This window comes from Neophocaena asiaeorientalis, unplaced genomic scaffold (genome assembly GCF_003031525.2).
Source record: "Neophocaena asiaeorientalis asiaeorientalis breed wild unplaced genomic scaffold, Neophocaena_asiaeorientalis_V1.1 scaffold7, whole genome shotgun sequence".
NCBI classification, from domain to species: domain Eukaryota; kingdom Metazoa; phylum Chordata; class Mammalia; order Artiodactyla; family Phocoenidae; genus Neophocaena; species Neophocaena asiaeorientalis.
The window spans coordinates 8232292-8259728 of record NW_020185337.1 but is presented as its reverse complement, the minus strand read 5'-3'; the positions used below and the strand labels follow the sequence as shown (position 1 = coordinate 8259728).

The 27437-nt window shown below is 38.9% G+C and overlaps 1 protein-coding gene across 3 annotated transcripts in view; it reads left to right on the top strand.

The window, feature by feature from the left end:
* The first annotated feature begins 4082 nt into the window (after nt 1-4082).
* The window catches only part of NFKB1 (nuclear factor kappa B subunit 1), a 101472-nt gene continuing 78117 nt past the window's right edge, over nt 4083-27437 (top strand). Inside the window, exons 1-4 of one of the 3 annotated variants that reach the window (XM_024736070.1) lie at nt 4083-4143; nt 8586-8661; nt 12858-12898; nt 17121-17219. In XM_024736070.1, coding sequence (XP_024591838.1) covers nt 4090-4143; nt 8586-8661; nt 12858-12898; nt 17121-17219 — 270 coding nt within the window. In that variant the 5' untranslated portion in view covers nt 4083-4089. The remainder of the gene's footprint in view (nt 4144-8585; nt 8662-12857; nt 12899-17120; nt 17220-27437) is intronic. The other 2 variants (XM_024736068.1, XM_024736069.1) reach the window with 2 other exon arrangements.

Genomic DNA, 27437 nt, shown 5'->3' with positions numbered 1-27437 from the left:
TAAAACAGAAATTTATAACTTAGGGAGTAAAAGTCCCTGTGTTACTATATATGGATGTGAATTATTATTTTTAGCAGTTACATAACATATAACTGTATGAACGTAGCATAATTATAATTAAACAATCTCCTATCAAAGGACTTTTAGACTCTTTCCAGTTTTTTGCTGCAGTGAATATTCTTGTACTTATTTTTTTGCACACTTGCTCATGTAATTCTTTAGTACAAATTCCTGGAAGTGGAATTGCAGAGTCAATAGACACTCTTTATTTGAATGTTTCATATTATATGTAGTACACATATAATGTTTCACATATGTAGTGCATAAACCTTACAGCATGTTTCCTCCAAAAAATTGCTCTGGGGAAAGAAACTCCAGTATATTCTTTCTCTTTATTATCCAGAGAGATGGTAATAAGTCACTCTTTTTCTTGTAATTTCATCCAAGATGAGGTACTAAAATTATACCTAAGTGATGTCCATTGTGGCTGAAAATAAACTTGAAAATGGAGACACTTGATCTCTCTGATTCCCAACTCTATTCTCTAGATGGTACCTAAAATTCTGTTTTTTGTGGCTCATGAAATCATTTTAATGGATTTTAATGGTAGTGTTTTTTTTAATGAAATCTAATAGAATATATTTTCTTACAGTGGGCCCTGGTCAAAAAGTGTGAATATATCTGATCCTAGAAAATTTCCCCAGTTACAAGGAGGGGAGCGCCACCAATTCTACCCTTAATTGTCCAGCCCTGTGGCCTTGGTTTTGCTGCCCTCACTAAGAACCACTTATGCTGGCCTTTGATGTCAGTGGTGGAATTGTCACAGATGTGTGGAAAATAATCCATTAGGCGTTTCATGCAGAACTCATCATATATTCAGAACGTAGCCAGTTACAACATTATGTCTTTCATGTGAGAAATACAAACAATTCGCTCAGGGAGATATCTTAGTTATTGCTAGCTAGCTGTATGAATTTTCATGGTGTGAAAAATTTTCTGGAAGCCTCACTGTTGGGGGAGAGAGATGGCAGAGCTTAGGCCCATCTTCTCACCAGTCAACTCAGTGTCTCCCGTTCTGTTTCAAGGTCCTTCCTCAAAAGCACAGAACTGTGTGCAAAGGGAAAGTGAGGGGAAGGGCTGGGGGAGCAAGGGGGCAGTAGAGGCTTTCCCTGGTCTTTCCTAATCCTTCAGTTCCAAAGGCTTAGTTGGTATTTCAAAATTTTGAAATAAAACCTGCTCTTAAAATTAATGCAAATATTACGGTGATTCATCCTTTCCAAATAATTCTTGGTTTCGTTTGACATTTTATTTTTAAATCATGAATTAACATTGACATCACTCTCAGCCTAGTGTTACCTCAGCTCTTCACAGTGAACTCTGTCTCACAGAAGCTGTAGAAGTTCAGATTTTAACCGTCACCCAGTGTCTCTTGGGCTGCTGTTAGGCTTTTAAAACCATGATCTTTGGGCACTCATTCGTGCATAAATCACGGGGAGGATATTGGAGGGAGGACTGTATTTAATTTGGTGTTTTGTCCTGTGCTTACGATTTAGAGATCTTCATTGAGATGTGCTGTACAGTGGTGATCATGATAATAACCCTGCCTCAGTTCTAATAAAGTAGATTTAGTTGAGTCTTTAAAATTAGGGTCAGGGCCACCTTACATTCAATCAAAGTTCAGGAAACCATCCACAGGTTTAAATATATACATAAAATCAGTGTAATAGAGGTTGTGAACAGGTTCTGTCAGTTTAACACGTCAGCAGTCTCCCTTTGCCTTTAAAGACTGTGGGCTAAGATTGAGAGGATTCAAATGATCAACCCACATTAAAGGCAAAAAAAAAATGGTCTTAATATTTTTCTTGGAAGCTTTTTGGGCTTCTGTGTTCTAAGAATAAGAATTTTTCACATGGAATGTTATAACTAGTGTTAACACTGTATTTCAATAAGATTGAGAGGATTCAAATGATCAACCCACATTAAAGGCAAAAAAAAAATGGTCTTAATATTTTTCTTGGAAGCTTTTTGGGCTTCTGTGTTCTAAGAATAAGAATTTTGTTAACACTGTATTTCAGTGTAACGCTATTTACTGGTATCCTTCATATAAGTGAAAATTATGCTAATGATTCTTTAATATGGATATATACTTAAGTCTGTATAAAACTCCAAGTTTACAGAAAGAGTTATGATTTAGGTGATTTGTTCTGTGAATAAGTATTTATTAGCTAACTAACATATTCCGAGCACAACAAAATTCTATTCCTTTCAAAGGTCCATCCCTTATCAAAGTCTTTCATTTGCAGATGAGGAAACAGAGACCACAGTGGGTTAGTTATATATCCAAAGTCACACACCCAGCAGTGGAAGAACTCTTGAATTTCTAATGATTTAATTCTTCTTCACTAAAAGGTCTGTTTTCCTTTTTTTTTTTTTAGCTGTTTGTCTTAACTACAGCTGTTTGTAAATCTTCAATCAATAGTTTCTTGTTTTAGATGAATATTTTCTTGCAAATCTGCATGGCATTCTTGTTCTGTAGAACTCAGAGCCGCTCTTTTCCCTTGTGTTGAAATTCAGCACTACTCTGCATTCCACTTGGAACCCTCCGATGCTCTTTCCCTCCTCCCCAGTCACAGAGGGCGCTAGCAGGAGAGGATTTCATTGGAAACTGGAATCCTCTTTGGAGGACTTTGGAATGTTAAATGATATATTCATTAGAGTGAGGGCTAAACTGTTCTAACAAAGAGACCCAACAGTATACCCGGTTAAAGAACACAGTCTTTGATTTCTTTCTCATATCACCATCAGTCTTAGCTGCCATTCATCATCATGTAAGTGCCAGGTCTTCATGCCTAGGTTTTAATCCAGTGGGACAGAGAAGAAACAAAAACACGGAGGAAGGATGTCAAGGGCCTTAAGTCCAGACCTGGAAATGGCACACAATAAATAGTTCTGACATTCCACTGGCAAGCATTTCTTCTAATGACCATCCCTAACCCCACAGGAGTGTGGGTGGGGTATACTCTGGCTGAGTGTGTTTCCAGCTACAACTCTATTACTGTGGAAAAGGAGAGAACAGATTTTGGTGGACAGCTAACACTTTGGGACAGGCCCAGATTCAAGTGCTGTTGAATGCTTTATAGACTTCATGAGAAAAAAGGAAAGAGAAAAATTGGCTTCAAATCTTCCAGCTCTGTTTTTTTTTTTTTTATCTTCTATGTTTTCAGGCAATATGTCTAAACTTTGATCTAAGTAAATTTAAAGTTGTCCTATACATATTTAAAATAATGATAAGGATATTTCTTAAGTAAATCCAAAATGATATGTGATTTTAGATACTGTTTTTATCTGGTCATGTGGCTCTTAATTTTTGTCAAGGCCTCTGGGTAACAGAAGATTGCTAGGGCCTGTGATGTTTTAGTGTCTGGCTGGGGTTGAGTAAATCTGAGACTGTAGCCTTGATAATAAGGGCTCTTATTTTTGTGCCTTTTGCTTGCATGTTTAATGTTACAGTGTTTCTGGACCACTCTGACAGAGGAAGTGGCCTGCAGCAGCGGAGTGCTCTAGGGGACAGAGCACGGCACACTGCAGCCGTCCTGCCCTGTGCTATGCAAAGCACTGACCAGGCCCTCTCACAGCAATATGACCCCCTCTGTGCTTCTCAACTCAAGTGGCATGTAGAAAGTGGGGAGATAGTTCTAGGACTATCACAGAATTCATGAAGGGTTGGAAAATAACCTATACAAAGAGCTAAGTGAATCTTTGAAGTCTAGATGGTGACAAAAAGAAATGGCCTCTAAGGAATCTAATGGCATGATTTTTATGCAGAGGATGAAGACTAGTTGTACCAAACTCCAGGACACTACTGTGAGGTTGACATCAGTGTTGTGGGTTATATGTGAGTGGTAATTCCTTGATTACGCAATATTTCTACTGTTAGATTTAGATTCCAAAGAGGAACTACACCATATCCTCCTCCTAAGGTCTTTAAAAAAGGGTTATACTTCGTCTTACTGGAATAAAACAGTTTACTCCTGCATTGTGGAATTTAAGGTTCCTTCCAGTTTTACAGTTCAGTTTTGTATTCTTTTGATGTACAGCTCCAGAATGGCAGAAGACGACCCATATTTGGGAGGGCATGAACAAGTAAGTATTTTAATAATCTCACTAATAATTTTTTGTAAATGTATTCATATTTTAAAATATACAGAGGCAACAATAGTAACTATCAGGAAAAGTCTAAAAGTGGTAAAAAATTTCTTTTAAATTGTTTTTCCTGTCCCTCTATGTAAGGTCTGAGAGGACATGTCATGTAAAATGAGTAACTTAAACCCTGCTGTCACTTATTGTTGCATAAAAGTTATATATGCTTCAGATCAAATGATAACTACTTGTATTAGTTTCTTAGGGCTGCTGTAACAAATTACAACAAACTGAGTAGCTTAAAACAACAGAGATATATTCTCTCTCAGTTCTGGAGCCTAGAAGTCCAAAATCAAGATGATGACAGGGTTAGTTACTTCTGGAAGATCTGAAGGAGAACCTCTTCTATGGTTCTCCCCTGGCTTCTGGTGGTTACTGGCAGTCCTTGGCATTCCTTGGCTTGTAGCTTCGTCACTCCAGCACATTGGCCTTCTTCCCTTTGTCTCCTCTGTGTTTCTGTATCCAAACCTCCTCTATTCTCTTGTAAAAGTACCAGGCATTGGATTGAGGGCCCATTCTTCAGTATGACCTCATCTTAACTTGATTACATCTGCAAAGACCCTATTTTTAAGTAAAGTCACATTCAGAGGTATTAGGAGTTAGGACTTGAACATACCATTTTGGGGGAGAAGACAAAGTATTTATTGAAAACTCACCTAATGAGGCAGACTGGTGTAGTGAAAAGGACTTAGAATTCAAAGATCTTAACCAAGTGCTGGCTGCTCTTAAAACCTGAGGAATTACTTAGCACCCCCCTCCCGTCTTCACTCACAGGGATCTTTAAAAGACTTAGTGGGCAATGAATGTGCTTTGGGAATATAAAACTGTTCATTATAATTATATTTGCAATTATAAAGGGATTCCAGTGTCCTTTTTTTTTCCTCCTAACTTTGTACTTGAAAATTTTCAATTTCAAGCCTGTAGAAATATTGGATAGTCCAACAAATCTTCGTTGGTTGGTAATATTTTGCCCTATACATATATATGTATACTTATATAGAGAGAAAGAGATTTATTTATATAATGTATATATATTTAATGAACCATTTGCAAGCAATTTTCAGACTCTAGGGTAATTAAATATTAAGTGTTTTTAAAATATTGATATTTATTCATTCATGAGCTGTTCATTGAGGCATTACTATGTACCAGAGCATTGGCTAAGGAGGGGTACAAAAATGTGACACATTGCGGGCAGCTGCCATTCTAATAGGAGGGACAGAGACGTGAATAGTTTCCACGTGGTGGTAAGTGCTGTAGTAGCAGTCTGCACGGTACGGGACAGAAATGTCCAGGAGGACCACTCCGTGCTGCCTGGGAAGAAGAGGAGGGTTAGGCAGACTTTCCAAAAGAAGTCTGTGTAAGCTGAGATTTGAAAGATGTAATTTGCTAGGTTAGACAAAGAGAGGGAGCACTAGGTGCCAGGACACCCTGGTCCACATTTTGTAATCATTTCACACTGAAACTTTAGCCACCTAAAAAATGTATTTCCCAAATTTATGCATGCAAAGAACCAGAAACCAAAAGCGAAATATTGGGCTGGCCAAAAAGTTCGTTCGGGATTTTCGTAACATCTTATGGAAAACCCAAACCAACTTTTTGGCCAACCCAATACTTTTTTTTCTTTTTTACGATACGCGGGCCTCTCACCGTTGTGGACTCTCCCGTTGCAGAGCACAGGCTCTGGATGCGCAGGCTCAGCGACCATGGCCCAGGGGCCCAGCCGCTCCGCGGCATGTGGGATCCTCCCGGACCGGGACACGGACCCGTGTCCCCTGCATCGGCAGGCGGACTCTCAACCACTGCGCCACCAGGGAAGCCCCAACTCAGTACTTTTAAAGGGATTTAGTATTACTTCTTTAAATAAAATAGACTTACATAGCATTCGTTACTCTTGATAATGTTCTGATTGGTTTAGAAAGAATGAGTATGCATTGCTTTTCACATTAAGATACTTCTTTTGAATTTTATTGTACAAATGATGATATAGGATAAATCTAAGACCATTTGCTTTGATTGAAGCATGAAAAACATTTGGCTACTCATATTATAAAAAACCTGTGTTTTACCTTTTGCTTTTAATATGCTATCTCTAACAATTAAAGGCAAACTCTAACCAGCATTAGGGTTGGTCAGCTTAGTTTTAAACCATGCTTTCCTGTCTATACGCGGGAAATCCTAACAGCAAGAGGTGGTCCTTTATGCCACACAAGAGTAAAACCTGCTAAAAACATTCATTTTGAAAGCTTTTCTTAAGTGGGCATTTTTGTGATCATCAGCAACAGAGGTTGGGCATGTTCTGATATTTCCATTTTTGAAGGGAGAGGTCCTTGAAGTTTGTTTGTTTCCTTGTCTCAAGATTAATGGTATATATTTCCTGAAATGTGCATGTCCTCAGTGTTTTAATGTATTCTGGAATTTACTCCCCACCGCTGACCTAATGCACAGTGCAAGCTGCAGCACACAACACAGCTTCCCTCTTCTTGTCTGAAGTGGGGCATGTGTCTCTCCTAAGATCAGAGTTTTGGCCCTCTAACCACTCGTTTTAGCCACCTGCAGGACCATAGGAAATATTTTTTTCTGCTAGGTCATCTTTTCTGCTCTGAGACTGACGAATTCTCTCTGTAAGGTGGGGCCCATTTTTATAATAACATGTTTTTTTCATTCCTTTATTTCCTTTTTAGCAAATGGTGAATTGTGTAGATGAACTTCACTCTGAAGCACTGAAGTGGAGTACATTTATTGTTCCTCAATTGAAAATTTGCATACCTCACAACTGGATCTGAAGCCTTCTTTATTTAAGCACTGCATTTCTTAGTCTTGATTTAACTAGGCATACAGATTCTTAGGTACCCAAGAATGTCCAATAATATGCTAGTAAAGAAAAGAAGTAAAATATTTGTGTTTTTTAAAAAAATGTCAGCTCCAGCATATTTACTAACTAGCGTATCATAAAACAATGAAACATGTTTGGTTTCTGTGTTGTCCACAGATGACTTACTTAGGTTGAAATAAATGCCAAACTCAGAAATATGAATTTTAAATCCTAAGTGAACTAAGTGGGAAGAAAATGTTTCTCTTGGGATAAGTAATTATTAGTAACTTATTGTTAGATTATAATTCAATCAAAATATATTGTTTGCCCACTGTATTAGTTTTCTGGTGCTACTGTAACAAATTACCACAAGTTCAGTAGCTTAAAAAATACAAATTTAGGGCTTCCCTGGTGGCGCAGTGGTTGAGTGTCCTCCTGCCGCTGCAGGGGACGTGGGTTCGTGCCCCGGTCCGGGAAGATCCCACATGCCGCGGAGCGGCTGGGCCCGTGAGCCATGGCCACTGGGCCTGCGCGTCCGGAGCCTGTGCTCCGCAACAGGAGAGGCCACAACAGTGAGAGGCCCGCGTACCACAAAAAAAAAAAAAATTTATTCTCTTACAGTCTGGAGGTCAGAAGTCTATAATCAAGGTGTTGGCAGGGCTGCATTCCTTTGAAAGCTTTCCTTACCTTTTTGAACTTCTAGAGGCTGTTTGCATTTCTTGGCTTGCGACCCCTTCCATCATTCCACCTTCCTGCTTCCATTGTTGTATCTCCTACAGTTCACTTTGATCTCCTGCATCCCTCCTATAGGGCCTACCTAGATAATTCAGGATAATCTCCCCATCTGTATATTCTTACCCTAAAAACATGTACGAAATCCCTTTTGCTATATGAGATAGCATTCACAGGTTCTGGGGATTGGGATGTGGATGTCCGTGGAGGAGCCATTATTCAGCCTGCCACACCCACTAAATTCCAGGTATTTTGTGTTGTGCTAGGTAAATAAAGGTGGGGAAAAAAAGTGAGGGAGCTCAGTTATTTGCTCTTTGGACTAAGTTGTATTTTCAGTTTTTCTGTAAGTTGTTCTAGGGCTGCTACCTAATTCTTTCAGGCCTTGAAGTTGGATGGCTAGAGGAGGAGTTTATTTATCATCATAAAAGAAATACAGATTTCTAGGATTATCTTCTCATGCTTATATTTCTAAGAGAGTATAAGCTTTAAATCATAAATTCAACAAATATTTAAGCATCCACTCTGATAAATGTACACTGAGTCCTGCAGATATACCAGTAAGCAAGCTACACCATGTCCTTACCTCTGTGGACTTCACAGCTAGGTCATTCTTCTGAAATCCCTTTGTCACATAGCCCCCTGTAAAGTTCCGTACATATGAGAACTTAGCTAGGTCTTCTGAGTGTATTTTTTAGATTCTGATTTGAAGTGTTTTCAGGTTTTTGTTTTTGGCTTTAGTTTTTGTTCCTGTAGTTAAGTTTTAGGTGTTTCAAGTTCAATTTTTTAATACAATGTTGGAAAAATAATGACTGAAATATCTAAATTTTCCTTTTTATAGATGTTTCATTTGGATCCTTTGAATCATACAATATTTAATCCAGAATTATTTCCACCAGATATGCCACTGCCAACAGGTAAGAAAATTCCTCATCTCTGTTGCCGTGTCATTTTGCTTTTGCTTTCTTTAAATTCAGGATTTTCTGTACATTCTTTTAGAAAGTCAGTGAGGTACCTGGAAAGGAAATGGTTATTTATGTTTTAAAAACCAATCTTTTGGGACTTCCCTGGTGGCACAGTGGTTAAGAATCTGCCTGCCAGTGCAGGGGACACGGGTTTGAGCCCTGGTCCGGGAAGATCCCACATGCCGCGGAGCTCCTAAGCCTGTGCGCCACAACTACTGAGCCTGTGTTCTGGAGCCCGTGAGCCACAACTACTGAGCCAGTGTGCCACAGCTACTGAAGCCCACGCGCCTAGAGCCCGTGCTCCACAACAAGAGAAGCCACCGAAATGAGAAGCCCTTGCACCGCAACAAAGAGCAGCCCTCACTCACTGCAACTAGAGAAGGCCTGCATGTAGCAACGAAGACCCAATGCAGCCAAAAATAAAAATAATATAAATAAAAAATAAATTTATAAAAAAAAACACAACAATCTTTCAGTATACTTTTTTGGACTGTGTTTGCACAAACATGTTTGACCCCAGTTACCCATTGTATAACTGACAGTTGTTGCTGATATCTGCTAGCACAGCTCAAAAGGAATTTCTTTACTCCATGTAGGATTTTCCCTTTCACCCAATCTTGTTATCGCTGGTGTCTTTATAACTCCTGTTTCCTTTGTCCCAGGCAAACATGAGGCAGTCTCAACTCCTCAGATCTATTCCAAAAACACTTTTGAGTACCTGTTGTGTGCCAGCCAGTATACCAGACACTGGGAACATAAATTGTACAAAAATAATAAAAGTCATCTCAGTAGAAGAATCATCTTTTTAAAAAGCTTTTTGCTTTATGTTCTGACCAGTTGGATAAACTCATGAGGATCATCCTTCCTCCTAACATGACTCTATTAATTATCCCCATCAACAAATTGTTTAATCTCATATGGCCGATTAAAAACAGTCAACTCAGTCTCTGTTTTTATTTATTGATTCTTATGTAAGCTTGTTGTGATAGCTCTTTTTATGTGCTCCTCACTTCACCAGGGGGACTCGACAGATGTTCACAAGCTATGTGAGTCAATTTTGGAAGTTGTATGTAAGAGAGAGTTGTGCGATCACTGAAGTGGGCATCAGCTATTCTATTTACCATGGATTTGCTTGTCCTCAATGGGAGACTTTATCCAATTTGTATCATCGTCATTTAAAATTAGTGGTGTTACTCTGGCACTTCTCATTTTTTAGATCAGATGTTTTTCTGCATTTTTATATCTATTATTTCTAGAAGTTCATGGGAAGGGAAAAAAGTAAATCTGCTGTACCTTCACCTTCATTAGCTTCACGAAGTGTGCTACTGAGCCCTTTCTCTCTTTACCCCACAAAACATATTTTGTAGGCTACTGTACCTGAGATCTCCTCAAGTGCTGTCCAGTATAAGCTCTAGGTCAGTTTCCTGTGAACAAGTAAATGTCTTGGTAGCTTCCGTGTTTCCTGTGAACTTCTTATTCTGAGGATCAAAGTCTTTTTCTTGGTACTGATACTTTATTGAAAACATGAAAGGCTCTGACCTCAGGAAGCATATACATTTCCATTTAATGCCTTGTAGGTGCCAAACAATATCCTGATGCAGATGCTTTCTTAGTGTTTTTATTTCATCAAGTTTATGGAGATAGAAATAAGATGATCAAAAGAACTATCGCAGTAAATATTCTGTAGTCAGAGCTTCATGTTGTAGGAATTATTTAGCCCATAACATTAGAAAAACTTTTATAATTATACCTCAAAATCATATTTTCCAGTTATTACCTCATCATTTTTATTGTCACATACTTTCCCTCTGCATTGCAGTGGCATAGTTCAGTTTTTATAAACCAAGATGTATGGATGTTTTATTCACATTTTAGAGGGACAGAGAGGTAATGTAAACCAGTATTAATTTGTAATTTTCATGTAGACTGTTTTATATTTCTTGAAATCTAAAACCATTAGTAGTTTTGCTACTTGTGGAAAACTCTATCGGATATGGCACGACTGCTAGGTCTATAACATTATGCTGTAGGATGTCAGTTAATGGCATAGAAATGCGGCCAAGGAAAATTGGCATTAAAACAAATATATGCATATCAAATCTAATTTTCTAGTTGATTTAATGTTTGAGTGTGTTCCCTGAAAGAGAAAAAATGGCCCCATTTCACTAATAAAATTCCCAAACCTTAAAATTTCACATATTTAAAGGAAATTAAATCATACAGCAAAAATAATAGCAAAACTTCAAGTATTTTTAGAAGAGTTAATAAGAAGTGAGAGACTTGAAGTTTGATGTAAATGTGTTCCAACTCCTCTATATCTTCCATGGCATCCAAATGTTGCCTTCTTTTTTTTAACTGAAGTATTGTTGATTTACAGTGTTGTGTTAATTTCTGCTGTACAGCAAAGTGATTCAGTTACACACATGTATACATTTTTTTATATTCTTTTCCATTATGGTTTATCACAGGATATTGAATATAGTTCCCTGTGCTATTCATATACAGTTGGACCTTGCTGTCAAATGTTGCTTTCTTAAAGACTTCTCTTCTTCATAAGTTCACTTAGCTTTCTAGAGGGAATGTTAATGAATAGATTTATTATATTGTTGTACAGGCTTTATATTAGCAGTGTGAAAATATTTCCTTTTCTAATCAGTTTTATCTCCTTATCAGAAATTAAATTCTAGCCATTTTTTGGAATTTTAAAAGTCTAACAGTTTCTTTTCTAAAAGTAGTTAAATACATCCAGGAATTAATTTCATACAGACAAGAGAAGATAATTTACCTAAATTATACTACATTGGTCAGTCCCTACCCTTTTTTCTTGTGTATGTTTCAGTTCAAATTCAGTCATTTTTCAACTGACTTCCTTGTAAATTTCTTGAATAATAACAGGAAATAATTATACCTTAGTTTCCTACAGTTTTCTAGCCTTATCCTGACTGATCATAATACTGAAAAGGTAAAAATAAATCCTCTCTCAAGTTAAAGTTTATTTTTAATTTCAACCTGAAAGTTTAGCTTTCTTAATAAATATACTTATCTAAAATAAGTCTTGAACTTCTGGCCTAGAGACAGTGAAGGTTGAAATGGACACCAAAGCATTCTAGAATTTTTTTAGTACCATTTTAATTTACATTCAAACAAGTGAGAAACACCATGAGCCTTTATGTATTGCAGAGCTATGGATTATTTTACTGTTGACATAAAAACCAGCTGGGACGCTTAGGGACTTTCTCATATTGAACAAATTTGAATTTATACTGTCAGAGCTTCTGATTTTCCTTTGAGTTTCCAAACTCAGGTATAGTCAGGCTATGGATTAAGCTTCTAGTATTCTTTGTTTTTATAACAATTAATTGGTATGCACCTATCTAAATTATTTTCAGAATTTTATAAAATGCTTGTTTTAGAACAGAGTTTATATGAGAGCACAGTATTCAAAAGTTGTATACAAACATCAGAAGCTATGAGTTAATAAGAATCTACCATGTCTGAGAGACCAAATTAAATTTGGGAGGGAGGAGGAACAAGCTAGCCAGTTAAGGAATGAGGGCAGTACTTACGGATTCTGAGTATTGGAAAGGAACCAAAAACTTAGTGTAAGGAAAAGCAGATAGCCTGAGATCATTATCTGTGTGTTTCACTTGTAGGCACTAGCTCAGTCTCTTGTAATTTCACATTAAGCACATTCTCTTTGAAGAATGGAAATCAGTGTTTAATGATATGACGGCAAAAGAAAATTTCATAGTGCCCAGGCAGTGGTTGCTGCTTTTAACTGGTATTTGTGTCATTTAAAAAATGCTTTGTTAGTGGACATGATTGTGAAGGCTGTTGACGCCTTAATCCTTGCCAGACATCATGCCTTTTGTTGGGTTGTGCAATGCGCCATCACCATTCAACGAGACGTTTATATAGTGTGGTTCTCTCTAACGGTGTAAAACTGTTGTTAAAATAAGGATAAATTTAATATTCGAACAAGGAAGATATATCCTTGTGGAATTTTAGCTAAAACATTTATTTGAAGCCTATATTTAAAAACATAATTTCAGTTTTTTTACTTCTTTTATATGTATATATTTTTCTTTTTACCAAATTTGAGAAGCCTCACAGTTTCTTTTGGTTTCTGTTTGTTGTTTTGTTTTTAGCAGATGGCCCATACCTTCAAATATTAGAGCAACCTAAACAGGTAAGAAGATGAAAGGGGTGGGACTTTCTCTTTAATTGTTAGATCCATAAGTCTAATATTAACATCTCAAGCACCAAATAAAATAATAAATGAATTTTACAAAGGAAGTACCTTATCTAGAAGATCAACAACCTGACAAATTATGTGACAACTTTATTCATCCACTTTACATTTCTCTTAGTCATTCTTCACACTGTCCTGAGCCTTAGTATGTAGTTCTATAAAACTTAATTAGAGATCCTTGATATCCCACGATCTCTACTAACTTTGCTTACCAGCCACTCCTAGGAGAGGCATAGGTTATCTCCACTCATTTTCATTTATAAGGGAATACACATGCATGCAGTTCATGTACGCTGAGTTACGTCCATCAACATGTCCCTGCACATGCAGTACTTCTTAGCCTTCCTCCTTTCTTTGGAGCTCCAGCCTTCTCTGTTCTGTCTTTGAAACATGTAACCTAAGATACTAAAGGTACCAGTAGGGTGTAGAGAAAGTATTAGAATGGACGGTTGAGTTCTCTCTGGTGGTAGCTTTGGACTCAGTCTCTTTGGAGTCAGGAGAGGAGCATTTTATTTTATCAGGCTCTTCCTCTTACTACTAGATTCTATAGAGGATACCTGGCTTGAAGTGGCCTCCTCACCATGCCCTCATGGGTGAATAGTTATTAGAAATTGTATGGGACCAGTGCTATCAAAGAGGAGGGAAGAGGATCTCTAATATTTGCCTGTAGGAGATTTCAGTCACTGAGGGATGGAAATAATGGTATAGTCTTCTGCAAAATGAGGACAAAGTCGGTAAATCTCCAAATGGATGTGCTTATTAGCACATCTTTGTGAGACTGAGGATGAGTGTACCTGCTCTCTTGAGTTATATCATCCAATACCTTTCCTAAATGTTTTTAGTAGCTCAGGCAAGTAAGTGTAACACTTAACAAATGCTAACTAGGTCAAGAACTTAAATAAAGCATGGTTGTGGTTACTCTAATCGTGGCCTTATATATGTATTTGGATTTTGGTCAAGATGTAAAGGATGTAAATATCTTAACTATGACCGAATAGACTATCCTTATGAGGTTGAACTTGGGTTAACATTTTTGGTGTGGGGACAGGAATGCCATGTGAGACTTGAGGCTGTTGTTTTAGTCGCTTGCAGGTGGCACACCCTGACCCCACAGGCTGCTGACATGACTTTGTTTTACCTCCGTGTCCAATTCCATAGTGGTGAGTTCCCACAGGAGGCCACTGACTCTCTCAAAGACCCTCCCAATGGAAGGTTATCCCTTAACATTCTAGGCAGTAGTCTGGCCTCCTGGAAAATTTTCTGAGTCTGTGAAACTGAGAAATCAACTAAACTTTATTTGCATACTAGGTAAAATGTGTTTTTCAAATATCCATTTTCATAAGCATAGCACTACAATAAGAATTTTTAAATGCAGTTTCTTACTACGGGTCCAGTAGTCACAAGGAAAAATTGATACTTATGATTTATTTGAAGGGTGGGTTACGTAGGTCCACAATTCAAAATTTAATTCGCTATTTGTGGATGTGTAACGGCTTATCTGAGTAAATCAGTGTGTTTGCTTACCAAACTGATAATATTTTGATGTCTGACTCCAGTGAAAGTAAGAAGATTGTATTTAAGTCAGACTTTCTGACCGGATGGTTATAGCCTTGCCTTTGAGGTTGATGACTCATTTTAAGCAAATGGAGTTACTGAGATGAATGGCTGTGGATTGGCAAACCTTTAATCTCAAAAATTTAGAATCTGAAATGCATCCAGACTATGCATTTGAAGACATCCTAGCTTCCTTAAAAAAAAAAAAACAGTAATAAATTTCTATCCTCAGGTTAGAAATTCCTTTGCATGGAAGTTTAATACTCTTATCCAACCATGAATAATGTCTGTTGCTTTTTAAATGATAAGCAAGCTATTAAGACATGTCTCTTTACTCATATTCTATTTGAAACCACTTCCAGTAAGATAGAAAAGTAGATGTATAAGTACTTATTTTTCCAATTGTTCTGAAGGAATTTTGTGATTAAAGATAATGAATTAATTTATTAAGTTTAAAAAATAAAATCTAGAAAAATGTTCCTTTGTCTTTGGAGTCTCTGCCACAATTTTCCCCAGCTCTGACAGAGATGAGTCACAGCATAGACTACTAATCTTTAGCGTATCCAGTTCTGTTGCATATTATTAAGTGCTAATTATCTAATATTATTTAAAAACTAAACTTGTATTTAAATTGATTAGCAGTCAGGTAAATCCCTATTTTATGGCTAGTCAATTCTGGAGGCTGTTACACACGGGGTTGCTTTTTCATGCTTTTAGAAATTTCACTTAATTATTAAAAATAAGTCAACTTGGGCTTCCCTGGTGGCGCAGTGGTTGAGAGTCCGCCTGCCGGTGCAGGGGACACGGGTTCGTGCCCCGGTCCGGGAGGATCCCACATGCCGCGGAGCGGCTGGGCCCGTGAGCCATGGCCGCTGAGCCTGCGTGTCTGGAGCCTGTGCTCCGCAACGGGAGAGGCCACAACAGTAAGAGGCCCGCGTACCGGAAAAAAAAAAAAAAAAGTCAACAGCCTTTGTCTATAAAAGGTATAGGTCTGAATTTGTAATTTTTTTTTTAGTTTGAATTTTGTGAGAAGCAAAACAGAGTATAATTGTCTCCAAATGACTAACCTCAAAAAGCTTCCCAGGTGTTTAGGTTTGGGATCTCCTGAGGAGCCATTTGCAAGAGTTGTTTTAGGTGCCACTTTGATGAGTTGATCATACACACCAGACCCATGTGTGACTTGAAGCAGTTTCCCCGACTAAGGAATTTACTTCAGGCCTTATTTGTCCCATTAAATATGCTTTAGACTGATCCTCTTTGAAAATTAGAAAATTCTCACAGAATTTAGAAACAATTTCAGGTGCTTTAATTAGTTCAGGGTACCTGGACCTCTCAGACTGCTTTTCAAGACCCTGTGAGGCATAGTGAAATGCAGTGCAATCTAAGGAGGGCAGAAATTTTACATTGGTCCGTGAGCTCAAAGCTGTCAAACCTTCGTGTTTGCTGGGCTCCACTGTCCAGTGTGCAAGGGAGAAAGCCCTCACCACCAAGTAGTGGGTGTTCGAAGCTTCTGATGCCTAGGGATCCAGTAGTGTTTATATGAAGTCAACCCCACAATAACATAAATGAAAGGTGAGGATGTTCCTTAAAGTGTATTAACATATTCTTTTCACTGAAGGGTGAATTTGAAAATAGGAAAACCATCTGGTCAAGTGACTGTATAATTAAAACTACTAACACTACCACAAATTGTTTGACATCGTTATAAAGTTGAGTCTTTCAGGGAAAATGTTGAAAGCTCCCTTAATATGATGATGAGAGCCATTCTCATAAGTGCTCTTGTTTTATTCTTCGTATACAAATATGCACAGTTATAATTGTTAGCTTTGCAAGTCATAAAATGTTAGAACTGGAATAGATCTTGAGTATGGTCTAGTCTAACCTTTTTTGTATAGATAAAAAAACATAGAACTTAGGTGTTTATCAGCCCACATAGTAAAGGCTTCTAGCTAATTCTTAATCAATTTGCTATGTCTATAAAATTCTTGAGTTAAAGGGACTATCTAATTTTGGATTTATTCAAGTCAGTTAACATGGCCAGCTGGAGCTGATAATAGTGATAATCTTAAAACTCTTCTCTTCTGAGCTGTTGAGAGTTGCTGACCAGATGTGAGGTCTAGCGTAGGGTGTGTTCTACAACGCTGATGCGATATATTTAACAAGACATTTCTGTATGCCCTCCTGGACCAGCTGTCATCGGAGTCGATAAAGGAATTCCTTCAAGAGTCAGAGAAGCTTAACTTTGAGTCATATGGCCAATTTCAGAGCTTGGCAGCAGCAATTCGAGATGAGGAAGCTGATGCAAACAAGCTGTAGCACGTCGAGTCTAAGGCTTAAACTCTGCAGCAGGTTACTGTCCACATAGCACAGCAGGAGAGGTTCCACAGGGCCAGGGACCTGGCTTTTAAGCCACAGCTCAGTGCACAAATATCAGTTACCGTCAATGTTTGTAATAAGGTTATGGGAAAAGTGGTTCTCATCTACAGTCTTTCACAGTTTATGTTTTTCCTTTAATACACCAAGCATTTGAAATTTGTATAACTTTGTCCCTGTAATTTTTCGTAAGTATTTCTCAAACTTGTTCACCTTGTGTTTACCTTTGCAGAGAGGATTTCGTTTCCGTTATGTGTGTGAAGGCCCCTCCCATGGCGGACTCCCTGGTGCATCTAGTGAAAAGAACAAGAAGTCCTATCCTCAGGTCAAAGTAAGTTCGTGGTACCTTTCCATGTGAATTCTGGAAGATTTGATGTCCTAGGAGCAAAAGAAAGGAACCCTTTAAATGTAACTACCATTTGCCTCTGTGCCTAAGCTGGAGTGTTCACGTGGTTAGTATAATATTTAAACAGAAGTGTCTTTTAGCAATAGAGGTGACAGATTTTAAAACTCTGTTAATATTTCCATTTAGTACAAATTGTCTCAACATTAACTAACAGAACTTCTATTATTTCTTGATAATCTTAAAGGGTTTTTTAGTTGTATACTTCCTAAAACTGTAATAAGTCTTTGAGAGAGTGCTTGATTTCAGCTCTTTGGAGTTTTAGTGAAAAACAAACCTCAGTTGAAAAACAAAACTTCAGTTCATGAATTCAGATCCAGACTCTGTGCCTTTGCCTGGGTTATCCAACACTACTAAACCTCAGTACCTGAATGTGCAAAATGCAGACGTGTTAATGGTCTCTACTTCATAAAGTCTCTAGAGATTGAACGAGAAAACGTATCTAAGTGGTCCACAGAGAGCCTGGCAATACCATAGGGCCGCTGCTTGAGCAACTGCGCGTCCATATGTGGTGGTGCTTGGAATGTAGTACTTCATGACATGCTGTGGTGGGCTTGGCCGAGCCTTTTCTATACCTTCAGGTTCTTTTTCTCTCTTTTTATTTAATTGGGAATATCTTCCGCTGAGGTAATTTGAGTTTTTTATTTTCATAATGTGATGTCTTGTTTCATAGACTGATTGCTATCAGTTTTGCAGATAAACCAGTCCATAATTGCAATTTCATAATTTATAAACATTTTCATTTGTTCAGTGATTCAAGGCTTTGGCAAAGGTTATCAACTCAGTTCCCACTAAGGTGTGAGTGCCCCTTAGGATATAACATTCTTTTGGCCTCAGTCTTCTTATTGGTTTGGTGTTGTGAGTAGGTGAAGGGCAGCAAGACAGACCTCCAGTAAAATCGTGATGTCAAGGAAATTTGTCTTTGGTTTTCAGCCTTGCATTTTATACCCTCCCTCTCCTCATATCCCACTTCTAGGTCCAGCCCTTTCTATTTTCTTATCCCTGATCTAAAACAAAATCCTGTGATTCTTTACCTCTTGAGAATATTATGTAGTATTGGTCCTACCAATTGTATTAGCATTTTAAGTCTCCTGTCCGAGCTCTCCTGTGGAATGAAAGATGTTTTTCCTGTTAAGGGTCATTAGGCAGGGTAAATATGATGTGTTTAGCCACAGTCTTATGGTCTCAAGTCCTTTAGAATCTGAATGAGGAAAGAGGAGCAGCAATAAAACAAGGGAATTAGTATTTATTAAGCACCAAAGATCTGCGAAGTGCTTTACGTACATTATGTCTTCTATCCTCAAACAACCCTGTTAGGTAGAAAGTGTAAAGCCTGTGAGGAAACTGAGGTTCTTAGAGAGGAGCCTTGCTGTCCTCAAAGGACCCATGGCTCATCATCCTACAGCAGGCTCTTGCTTATTGAACTCTTATATGGAACGTGTGCATTTGGGGTGCTGGGGGCCGGGACCCAGGGGACAGGACACGGGAGGACAATGGTGAGATAAGGTGCAGAGAATTACAACTCTGGACAACATGGGAGAGGAGCTCAGGGGTAAAGGGTACTCAGATACTAGGGAGTCAGATCCAGCACTTATCTTTTTAACACCTGTGTCTGTGTGTCCTGTATATAAATATTGTATGTGTCTATACATGTGTACTTGTAATAAGGATAATTGAAAGATACATGTTATCTGCATTGACACTGATTATAATTACTGAAGAATTAGCATTAAGAGAAAAACTGGGAGTTTTTTTCTAGACTGTCTCTGTACAAAAAAATATAAATTACAGTATTTTCAAGAACTGCTTACTCCTATTGCTCCAGTCTTCTGTGGCTAAGTGACAGTTCTTGATACCAGAAACTACATGACATTAGCTTTGTTATAAATTTGTTACCGAATAAAAAAACTATGTATCCATTTATGCTCAGTCTTCATACATCCTTCTCGTGTAGTGGTTTACAAAATAGAAATAAAACAACCTAATGGACATGAGATGTTCTTCTCAAATCATAGTTTCTGTATCAAGGCGTTTAATACTTAGTGGGAAATCTAGATACATAAACAACTAATAATAAAGGAAGTCAAAATGTAAATGTGTAAGATTAGTTGTTATTGAACTTCAGCTACAGCTTCACTGTTTCACCCAATTATATTTTTATTCACTAATTCAACATATATTTATTAAGCATTTAATCCAGTTGTAAGAAAATGAAGAATAGTTTAGAGAGTCTATTACAAACTGTCATTGTTCTCTTAGCCTGTCATCATTCACTCAGAGTTTAAATGACTCTGCTCTTTGTAATGATTAAAGGAAGTAATTTTATTTATCTTTGAAGCTCTTAATCAGAAGGATGGGGAGGAGGGAAAGAGTCAATCATGAGGCAGTTTTCCCAGAGCTCTTCCAATATCACTTTTTTTTTTTTTTTTTTGGGGGTACGCGGGCCTCTCACTGTTGTGGCCTCTCCCGTTGCGGAGCACAGGCACCGGACGTGCAGGCTCAGCGGCCATGGCCCATGGGCCCAGCCGCTCCGCGGCATGTGGGATCTTCCCGGACCAGGGCACGAACCCGTGTCCCCTGCATCGGCAGGCGGACCCTCAACCACTGCACCACCAGGGAAGCCCCCAATATCACTTTTAATATATAGTGTTTTTCACAGAGGATAGTTGAGGGTGACCTTTTGGTTTACAAATGAATTTTTAAATGTCTCTTGCCTGTAAAATTTAGGCAGAGGAAGGAATTGCTCTCAGTGTGTATCTTTACCAGGAGGATCTTCACAACTGTACATGTATCTGGCAGTAGTTCAGTAAGCACACGCTACTTGTGAGGCTGCAAGACAAGCGGTGGGATAGATACAACTAGCCAGGGATTTGGGTGAGAAAACTTTATACTTTGGAGGGTTTTCCAGTTCATTGTAGGATACTTAGCAGCATCCCTAACTTATACCCACTAGATGCAGTAGCATCCTTACAGTTGTGACAACCAAAATGTGTCTCCAGACATTCCCATATGTCCTGGCGCCCTGCTCGAGAACCACTGATCTAGGTGCAGTGTCTAATCAACCTTAACCTTTCTCCTTTGCATACTTTTCTGCTATATAAAGCTGTAGTGCATAGGTTATATAGAATTGCCTGAGTATATTATTTTGCAAACGTGTGTACTTTTCCTGATTATTAGATACTTATTTTCGAGTTGATGATCATGGCGACTCTATAATTTCTTATAGACTCTCTGAGTTAGTGTGCCTGGATATTAAGGAGAAAGATAGAAAAGGGAAGAAAAAACATATCCTAAACATTCCATATTCTATGATAACTGCATACCTGAAAGTTAACATAGGAGTTCTGTTGGTTCTCCGTTATAAACTGTTACAGAAGAGAAAGTGAAAGTGGAGATGGATTCAGTCAAGGCTGTAAACCTGCATAGCCACTGGGTGTGAGCAACGGAGGCATCTATGGAGTGGTCCTTGTTCCCCCTTACAGCAGAGGGAGGTGTAATAGCCAGTGCCCCACGCTCTCACCGAATTCCATTTCCACAGGAACTTCAGAGGGAGAGCATTTACATTTACTGGAAGGAAATGATATTTCTGAAATTTACGTATGCTCCGTATTTATTAAAGGACATTTGTTCAGGCTTAAGAGTGAAATGTTCCAGGCTCTGTCTTTTCCTCACCTACAGCCTCTTACCCTCCTCTTACCCTCCTCTCCCTCCTCCGGCCTCACTCATTCTCTTCTCATCCTGCCTCTGGGAGAGCGCACCACGCACCCCAGAGCGGCCCCTGGAAGGCTAGTGGTTCAGCATGCGCTTGGTCACACACAGGCAGCAGCAAAGTGTTGAGGGCCAGCCCCAAAGCTGTAGGGGCTGCCTGTGGTTTGGGGGCTGCAGACCTCTAGCTGGGCTTTATAGAGCTTGTAAACATATAACCCTGCTTGGGTTTCTCTCGTGCTGATTGTCCAAATGTGATACCTCAAGTTAAATCATTTTAAAACCAACTCTAAGAGCCTACCCCAGTTCTCCTTTTGCTACTGGAGTTTTGTCCTATGCTTAATACCCTATTTGTGATAAGCTGGATGTATGCTAGGCTTAGACACACTTACAATATTGAGATTATTTCTAGAATTAGGACTGTTGAACCATCTGGTGTTCTGCATGTTTCTTTCATGTCAAAGAATCCATTAGCTTTCACAGGTCTTGCCGTGGAAGTCTTCACATTCTTTTTAAAAAATTGTTTTAATTATAAAATATTTCATGTGTACGGGACATTTAAAAATTGACGTAAAGAACACCATATACCACCACCTGATTTAACAGGTACAGTCATCCCTCAGTATCCTGGGGGATTGTTTCTGAGATCCCCGCAGATAGCAAAATTCATGGATGCTCAAGTCCCTTGTATAAAATGGGGCAGTCTTTGCATATAACCTTTGCACAACCCTTCTGTATACTTTAACTCATCTCCAGATTACTTTTAACACCTAGTACAATGTAAGTGCCATATAAATAGTTGCCGGTGCGCAGCAAATTTAAGTTTTACTTTTTGGAACTTTCTGGAATTGAAAAAATATATTTTCCACCTGTGGTTGGTTGAATCACTGATGTGGAACCTGAGGATACAGAGGGCCAACTGTATCAGCATTTTACCGTATTTGCTTCTGATCTCTTTCTAAAATAAAAGATACAACTAAAGCCCCACACCCATTGTTCACTTTTTTCTTCTTCTTCATAGGTAAACCACTGCTCTGAATTTTCAATCTCTGATATATTTAATATTTTTACTATACAAGTATGATTCCATGAATACCAGCATTTTCAAGAACATTAATTTTTACTGGTTTCAACTCAAATTTTCTATTATACATGATGGCTTTTTTTCAGGGCAAATAAGAGTTAAAATTGGGCTAAAACACTTGAAGATTAGTGTTCACTTTGATTCTATTGATTCCTTTTTATCATCTAGATAAAATTTCTTCATTCCTAATGTAGAGTTTATTCTGACTCCTACAGGAAAAAATAATAATATTCAAAAATCTAGGGAAGGTAAATATGCAGCCTAATTCTTACATCTTGCCCTTTTTAAAGAAAAGCTTTCCTGTTGTTCAGCATTTAATAATCTATTATACTGTCCTACAAAGTTTCCCTTTAAAGTTTCCTCAGTTCTAATTTCATCGTGGATCTCCTAATGGGAGAGGCTGGCAGAAAAGCACAAGTACCTTCCTCGAGGCGAAGCTTGTCCCTGCCTGTTTTTGACTCAGTGAGGAGTGCCAGGGAAGGCTCATTTCCCTCTTTCCCGAAAGTTAATCATGAGATTTTTGTATTAGCCAAACTACCTTCCTCTTCACAGAGGTGGAAAGGTGCCCAAGAGGAACAGCCCCATGCGGCTTCAGAAACCCTCACCGATTCTCTTCCAGAGTGGCCAGAAAGCACGCAACCTCAGCTGCTGTGACATCCTCCCACATGGCCCACTCTGTGCCAACCAGAAAGCTGTCAGTGACCTTGACTCTAAAATACAAATAGCTGACCAGTTGGTATTCTTATTTTCTCTTTAGTTATAAATACCAAATGCAATGGACTACAACTTGAAACACAGCTGATGTAGTGTAACTATTTTTAATTAGATGTTTTCTGAAAGCTGATTCACACATATGTTTTCTTTCCTTAGTGTTTTATATTGAACAGAAGGTATGTGTTGAAATGTTTGGGTCAACAACAGCTTTTTTATTGTCCCTACCCCCCACAATTGGGTTGCTTCTTTTCTTTCTTAAGTCTCCACTCTTGGTGATTTCTCACTTAAAAATCCTAAATGTTAAGTTTCTGTCAAGGTCAAATAAAGACTGGCTGATCTGCTGTGGCATTTAGGGATATCACATATCCTTGTGTAATCTCCCTTTCCTTTGTATGGACTTGTCTGGTTTGGGAGGTTTGCCATTTTAAGGATCTAGTTATAATACTAGTTTTGGGTAATTTAATCTGATTCAGTTAACTAAAAGCAGGGAAGAAGATCACCAATAATCAATTAGGCGTGCACATGAAACCTACTTCATAGCATTTTAAAAAATTTTTATCAATACCCCTAAGCTGTTCACAATTTGCATATGTTAAAAGGGAAAATAACCACATCCCCTAAATCCAGAGCTCTGCGCTATGTTGAAGAGAAGGGCTTTGTAACCTGGATCCCTTTTACCGGTTTCAGAGGAATTTTGGACTTCTAAATCTATATGCAGAATTTTATGTGTATACATATTTCTGGGGGGATAAGTATAACTTTTTATCGGATTTTCAAAGGGAAGGACTCAAACATGGTTAAGAACCAGTGCTGCAGAGTACCTGTCACTTTAGCTTTCTAACAGCAGCTGATTTTAAAAACTGCTAATAAAAAGCAGCTAATAAAAAAAGATATAAAAAGCAGCTAATAAAAAAAGATATATAAAATGCCTTAAAAATTTTTGTAATTTTTAATTTTATATTTCCATTTTTCCATTTTTTTAAAATCCATTTTCAGTGAGTTTGAAATAATTAAGGTTGCTCAACACAAGGCCCAGGAAAACCTCCCTTCACTTTGGGTTTAGGGTGGAAAGGTGGGAGACTTAGTATCAACAGCCCAAAAAGGCAAGTAGGCTTCACTGCATTTTCTTCCTTGCTCTTCCATAGGGATGCTGATTAAATATGAAGTTAACCATTAGTAGTTGAAGCCAAAAGAGAGAAAATTTATTTAACATATATTCATTGGGTACTATGTGTCAGGTCCTGCTCTTGGCAAGCAGACAAAACTCCTTTCCTTGTGTAACTGCAATCTAGACTTCTAGATATTTTTCTTTCACATAGTTCAGCAGTTTTTCATTTGGCCCCTAGAACCAAATATTACCTTATAGAATGTTTTTAAAAACAGCCCGCTAAATTTACTGTATGTATTCATAGTCTGCATTATGAACTAGAGAAAGCTACTCATGAGAGGAGACTTCTAGCATGGATCATAGCTGTGAAATGTAACCCTTAGAAATTATTAGGAGAACCATAGGCTTCTTGAATTTACAGATTGTCTGAATTTTAAGCTTCATTTTTGTCCATCCTGGCTTGGCGACCTTCCTCTCTTGGCTATTCCCATTTTTCTTCCATCTGTTTTTCCTTAAATACATGATTGTTCCTGGGACTATTATTTAATCAGAAGCAAATCTCTGATGGCTTCTTCTAACCCCAGTAGTCTCAGTTTGAAGATTATATAGCCTTTCCTCATTCCATTCAGGAATTCGGGTCTCATAAAGTCACATACTGGTTATTCTTCTTGATAAGGTAATAATATACAGGAGAACTGATTTCAGATGCATGCAGCAGCGAGTGGTAGCTGGAAGCAAGATCTTAGTTCCCGGACCAGAAGTCCTAACCACTAGACCACAGGGGTCAGTGGCTAGGGCCTGGATCCCTACTTTTTGCCTGCCTTGTCAGGAAGGAATTCAGGCGAGGAGGCAGAAGGTAAAGAGAAAAGTAAAAAGTTTGTTGGGAGAACAAAGTACGTGCAGAAAGACGCATGGGCGAACTCAGAGGGAGAGAGTCACGCCTTTGGGAAGTTTAAATTCTTTATAAAGGGGCAGTTTTCTGGGTCTTTGTCTTCCTTCTGGCCAATCATCTTGTTTTGTCCCCCCCTGGCTAATTTGTCTCGGGACCCTCCCCTTAGGTGCCCACGCACCTCTAAGCCAAGATGGATCCCGACGTGAGGGTATCTGGGAGAAGCAAGAGTCACCATGGCCTGGAGTTGTCCCCGGACTTTTGACCCCTAAGGAGCCTTTCTGCACATGTGTAGTGTCTCCCTTGCCCCAGGGAGGGGGGAAGCAGAGATCCCCTGATCCTTTACTCAAACAAGGTTTTGCCCCTCTCTGTTCCTGCCATGACTGTTACCTTAAGGTGTCCACAGAAGACAAAGCCTGGCTGTTTACCCTGTCTCTGTCATTGCTTCCATTTCGGAGAGCAAACCAGGAGGCTGACTGTAAATGCCTAACCTGGAGCCCACCTACCTCTTGTCTCAGGAACTGCAAACAGGAGGCTAGATTTAAGTGTCTGGCTTGAAGCCCACTTTTTTCCTGCCTCAGTAGTACGGCCTCCAAAGGTGCAACACCTCTTCCACAGGCAAGCTGTTTTTCCGCTTGTCAGCAGATCTAGAGCTGAGGCTGTAAACTACTCTGCAGTCTCAATCTCCTCTCCCCACCCTCCAGGTAGATTCCAGACCAGAATCCTCTAGTCTCCATTCACCTCTCTGAACTCTCATGAAGGGGGACTGGAAGGTGCAAGCAGACTTTCCCACACAATGCCTCTCACCTTTAGGTCCCCATCTACCCAACAGAACGGTTATAAGGATGGCTTGCTGTGCTTATTTATATCATCTCATTTAGTCATCGCAGCCCACTGAAATAGGTTCTATGATCCTCATTTGATAAATGAGGAAACCGAAGTCCAGAGAAGTTAAGAAGCTTACCCTGGGTCTCACAGTCTTTTGGGGATGGAGCCCAAGATTTCAGTTCAGGCAGTGTCATTTAAGAGTGCATGCTCTTAACCACCATGGGATACTGTTCAATTATTGTAACATTAAGGGTCTGTCTCTACCTTGGGGGTTCCTTAAATCGATGGTTCTCGACCACGGATGTGCGTCAGAATCACCCAAGAATATTTTAACTGCAGAGGTGCCAGGGGCCCACTCCACACATGCTAAGTCACAGTGGGTCTTTTAGTGGGCTAATTCTTCGATAATTTCTAAGGACTCATGTCATATAATGGCAAGATATAACAGGAGAATGAATAGGTAAATCATGGTGTAACCACGGAATAGAATATTATGCTACTGTTTAATTCTGAAGACTGTACAGCATGGAAAATGCTTATGACCTAATGTTAAGAAGAAAAGCAGGATTTCAAATTTAAAATATCATCACTGAAGTGATTTAACTCAGTGAATGAGTTAAAATCAAGATTAGCGATGGAAGAATTACCAAATTTAAAAATAGATCTGAAGTAATTTCCTGGAGTGTAGCACAGAGAGAAGGAAAACTTGAAAGAAAGGGTGAGATACAGGTTACAAGAGAAAGAGTAACAGGGGTCTATGTTGAAGTCCTGGAAGGAGATAATAAAGCTGCAGATTTCTGGTTCTGCGCTTAGAGGTTCTAGTCTAGGGTGAGGTCCAGGTGGCTTGTGGACCACACTTTTAGATTTTAAAACATTGGCTCTGAAGGCAGTTAGTTCATGGCTGAAATGATGTTGATTCCTAGCTTTGCCACTTACTGGCAGTGTTACTTAACTTGGCCAAGGCTCAGTTTCTTCATTTGTAAAGTTAAGATAGATAATACCTGCTTCATAGGATATAAGTTGAGTTGTTCAGTGCATGGCACACAGTAAGCACTTAAAAATGGTAGTCGCTTCTATTTTTATATTCCAAAATACACTAATTTGAGTATTGAATGGCAGTTTTATTGATTGGTTTATGGAATCATGGAGCTACACAAAAGCATCACCAGTCTACTAATTTATTTTTGGCACAACTTCACTAATTAGTACTGCTTCCACTCTATTTACACCATGTCCTTCCTTCTATCTGGGGTTATTAAGGTAGGAGATGGAAAACATGCCATGTCAAAAGCTTACTGTTAGGGCTTCCCTGGTGGCTCAGTGGTTGAGGGTCCGCCTGCCGATGCAGGGGACGCGGGTTCGTGCCCCGGTCCGGGAGGATCCCGCATGCCGCAGAGCTGCTGGGCCGTGAGCCATAGCCGCTGAGCCTGCGCGTCCGGAGCCTGTGCTCCACCATGGGAGAGGCCACAACAGTGAGAGGCCCGCGTACCGCAAAAAAAAAAAAAAAAAGCTTACTGTTAGATGTAACACATGATTTCTTATAAAATCTTATAGGTAGCAAGAGGCCAGAAAGGAATCTATTAAATTCTTTTTAAACTCCTTAACTGTGTTCCCTTAGGCATTATGCATATGATAATTTGCACAAGTATTGTATTACTTTCCTAGGGCTGCCATAACAAATTACCATGAATTAGGTTGTTTAAAGCAACAGAAATTTATTCTCTCACGGTCCTGGAAGCTAGAAGTCCAAAATCAAGTTGTCAGCAGGGCCATGCTCCCTCTGAAGGCTCTAGGGAAGAATCCTTCCTTGCCTCTTTC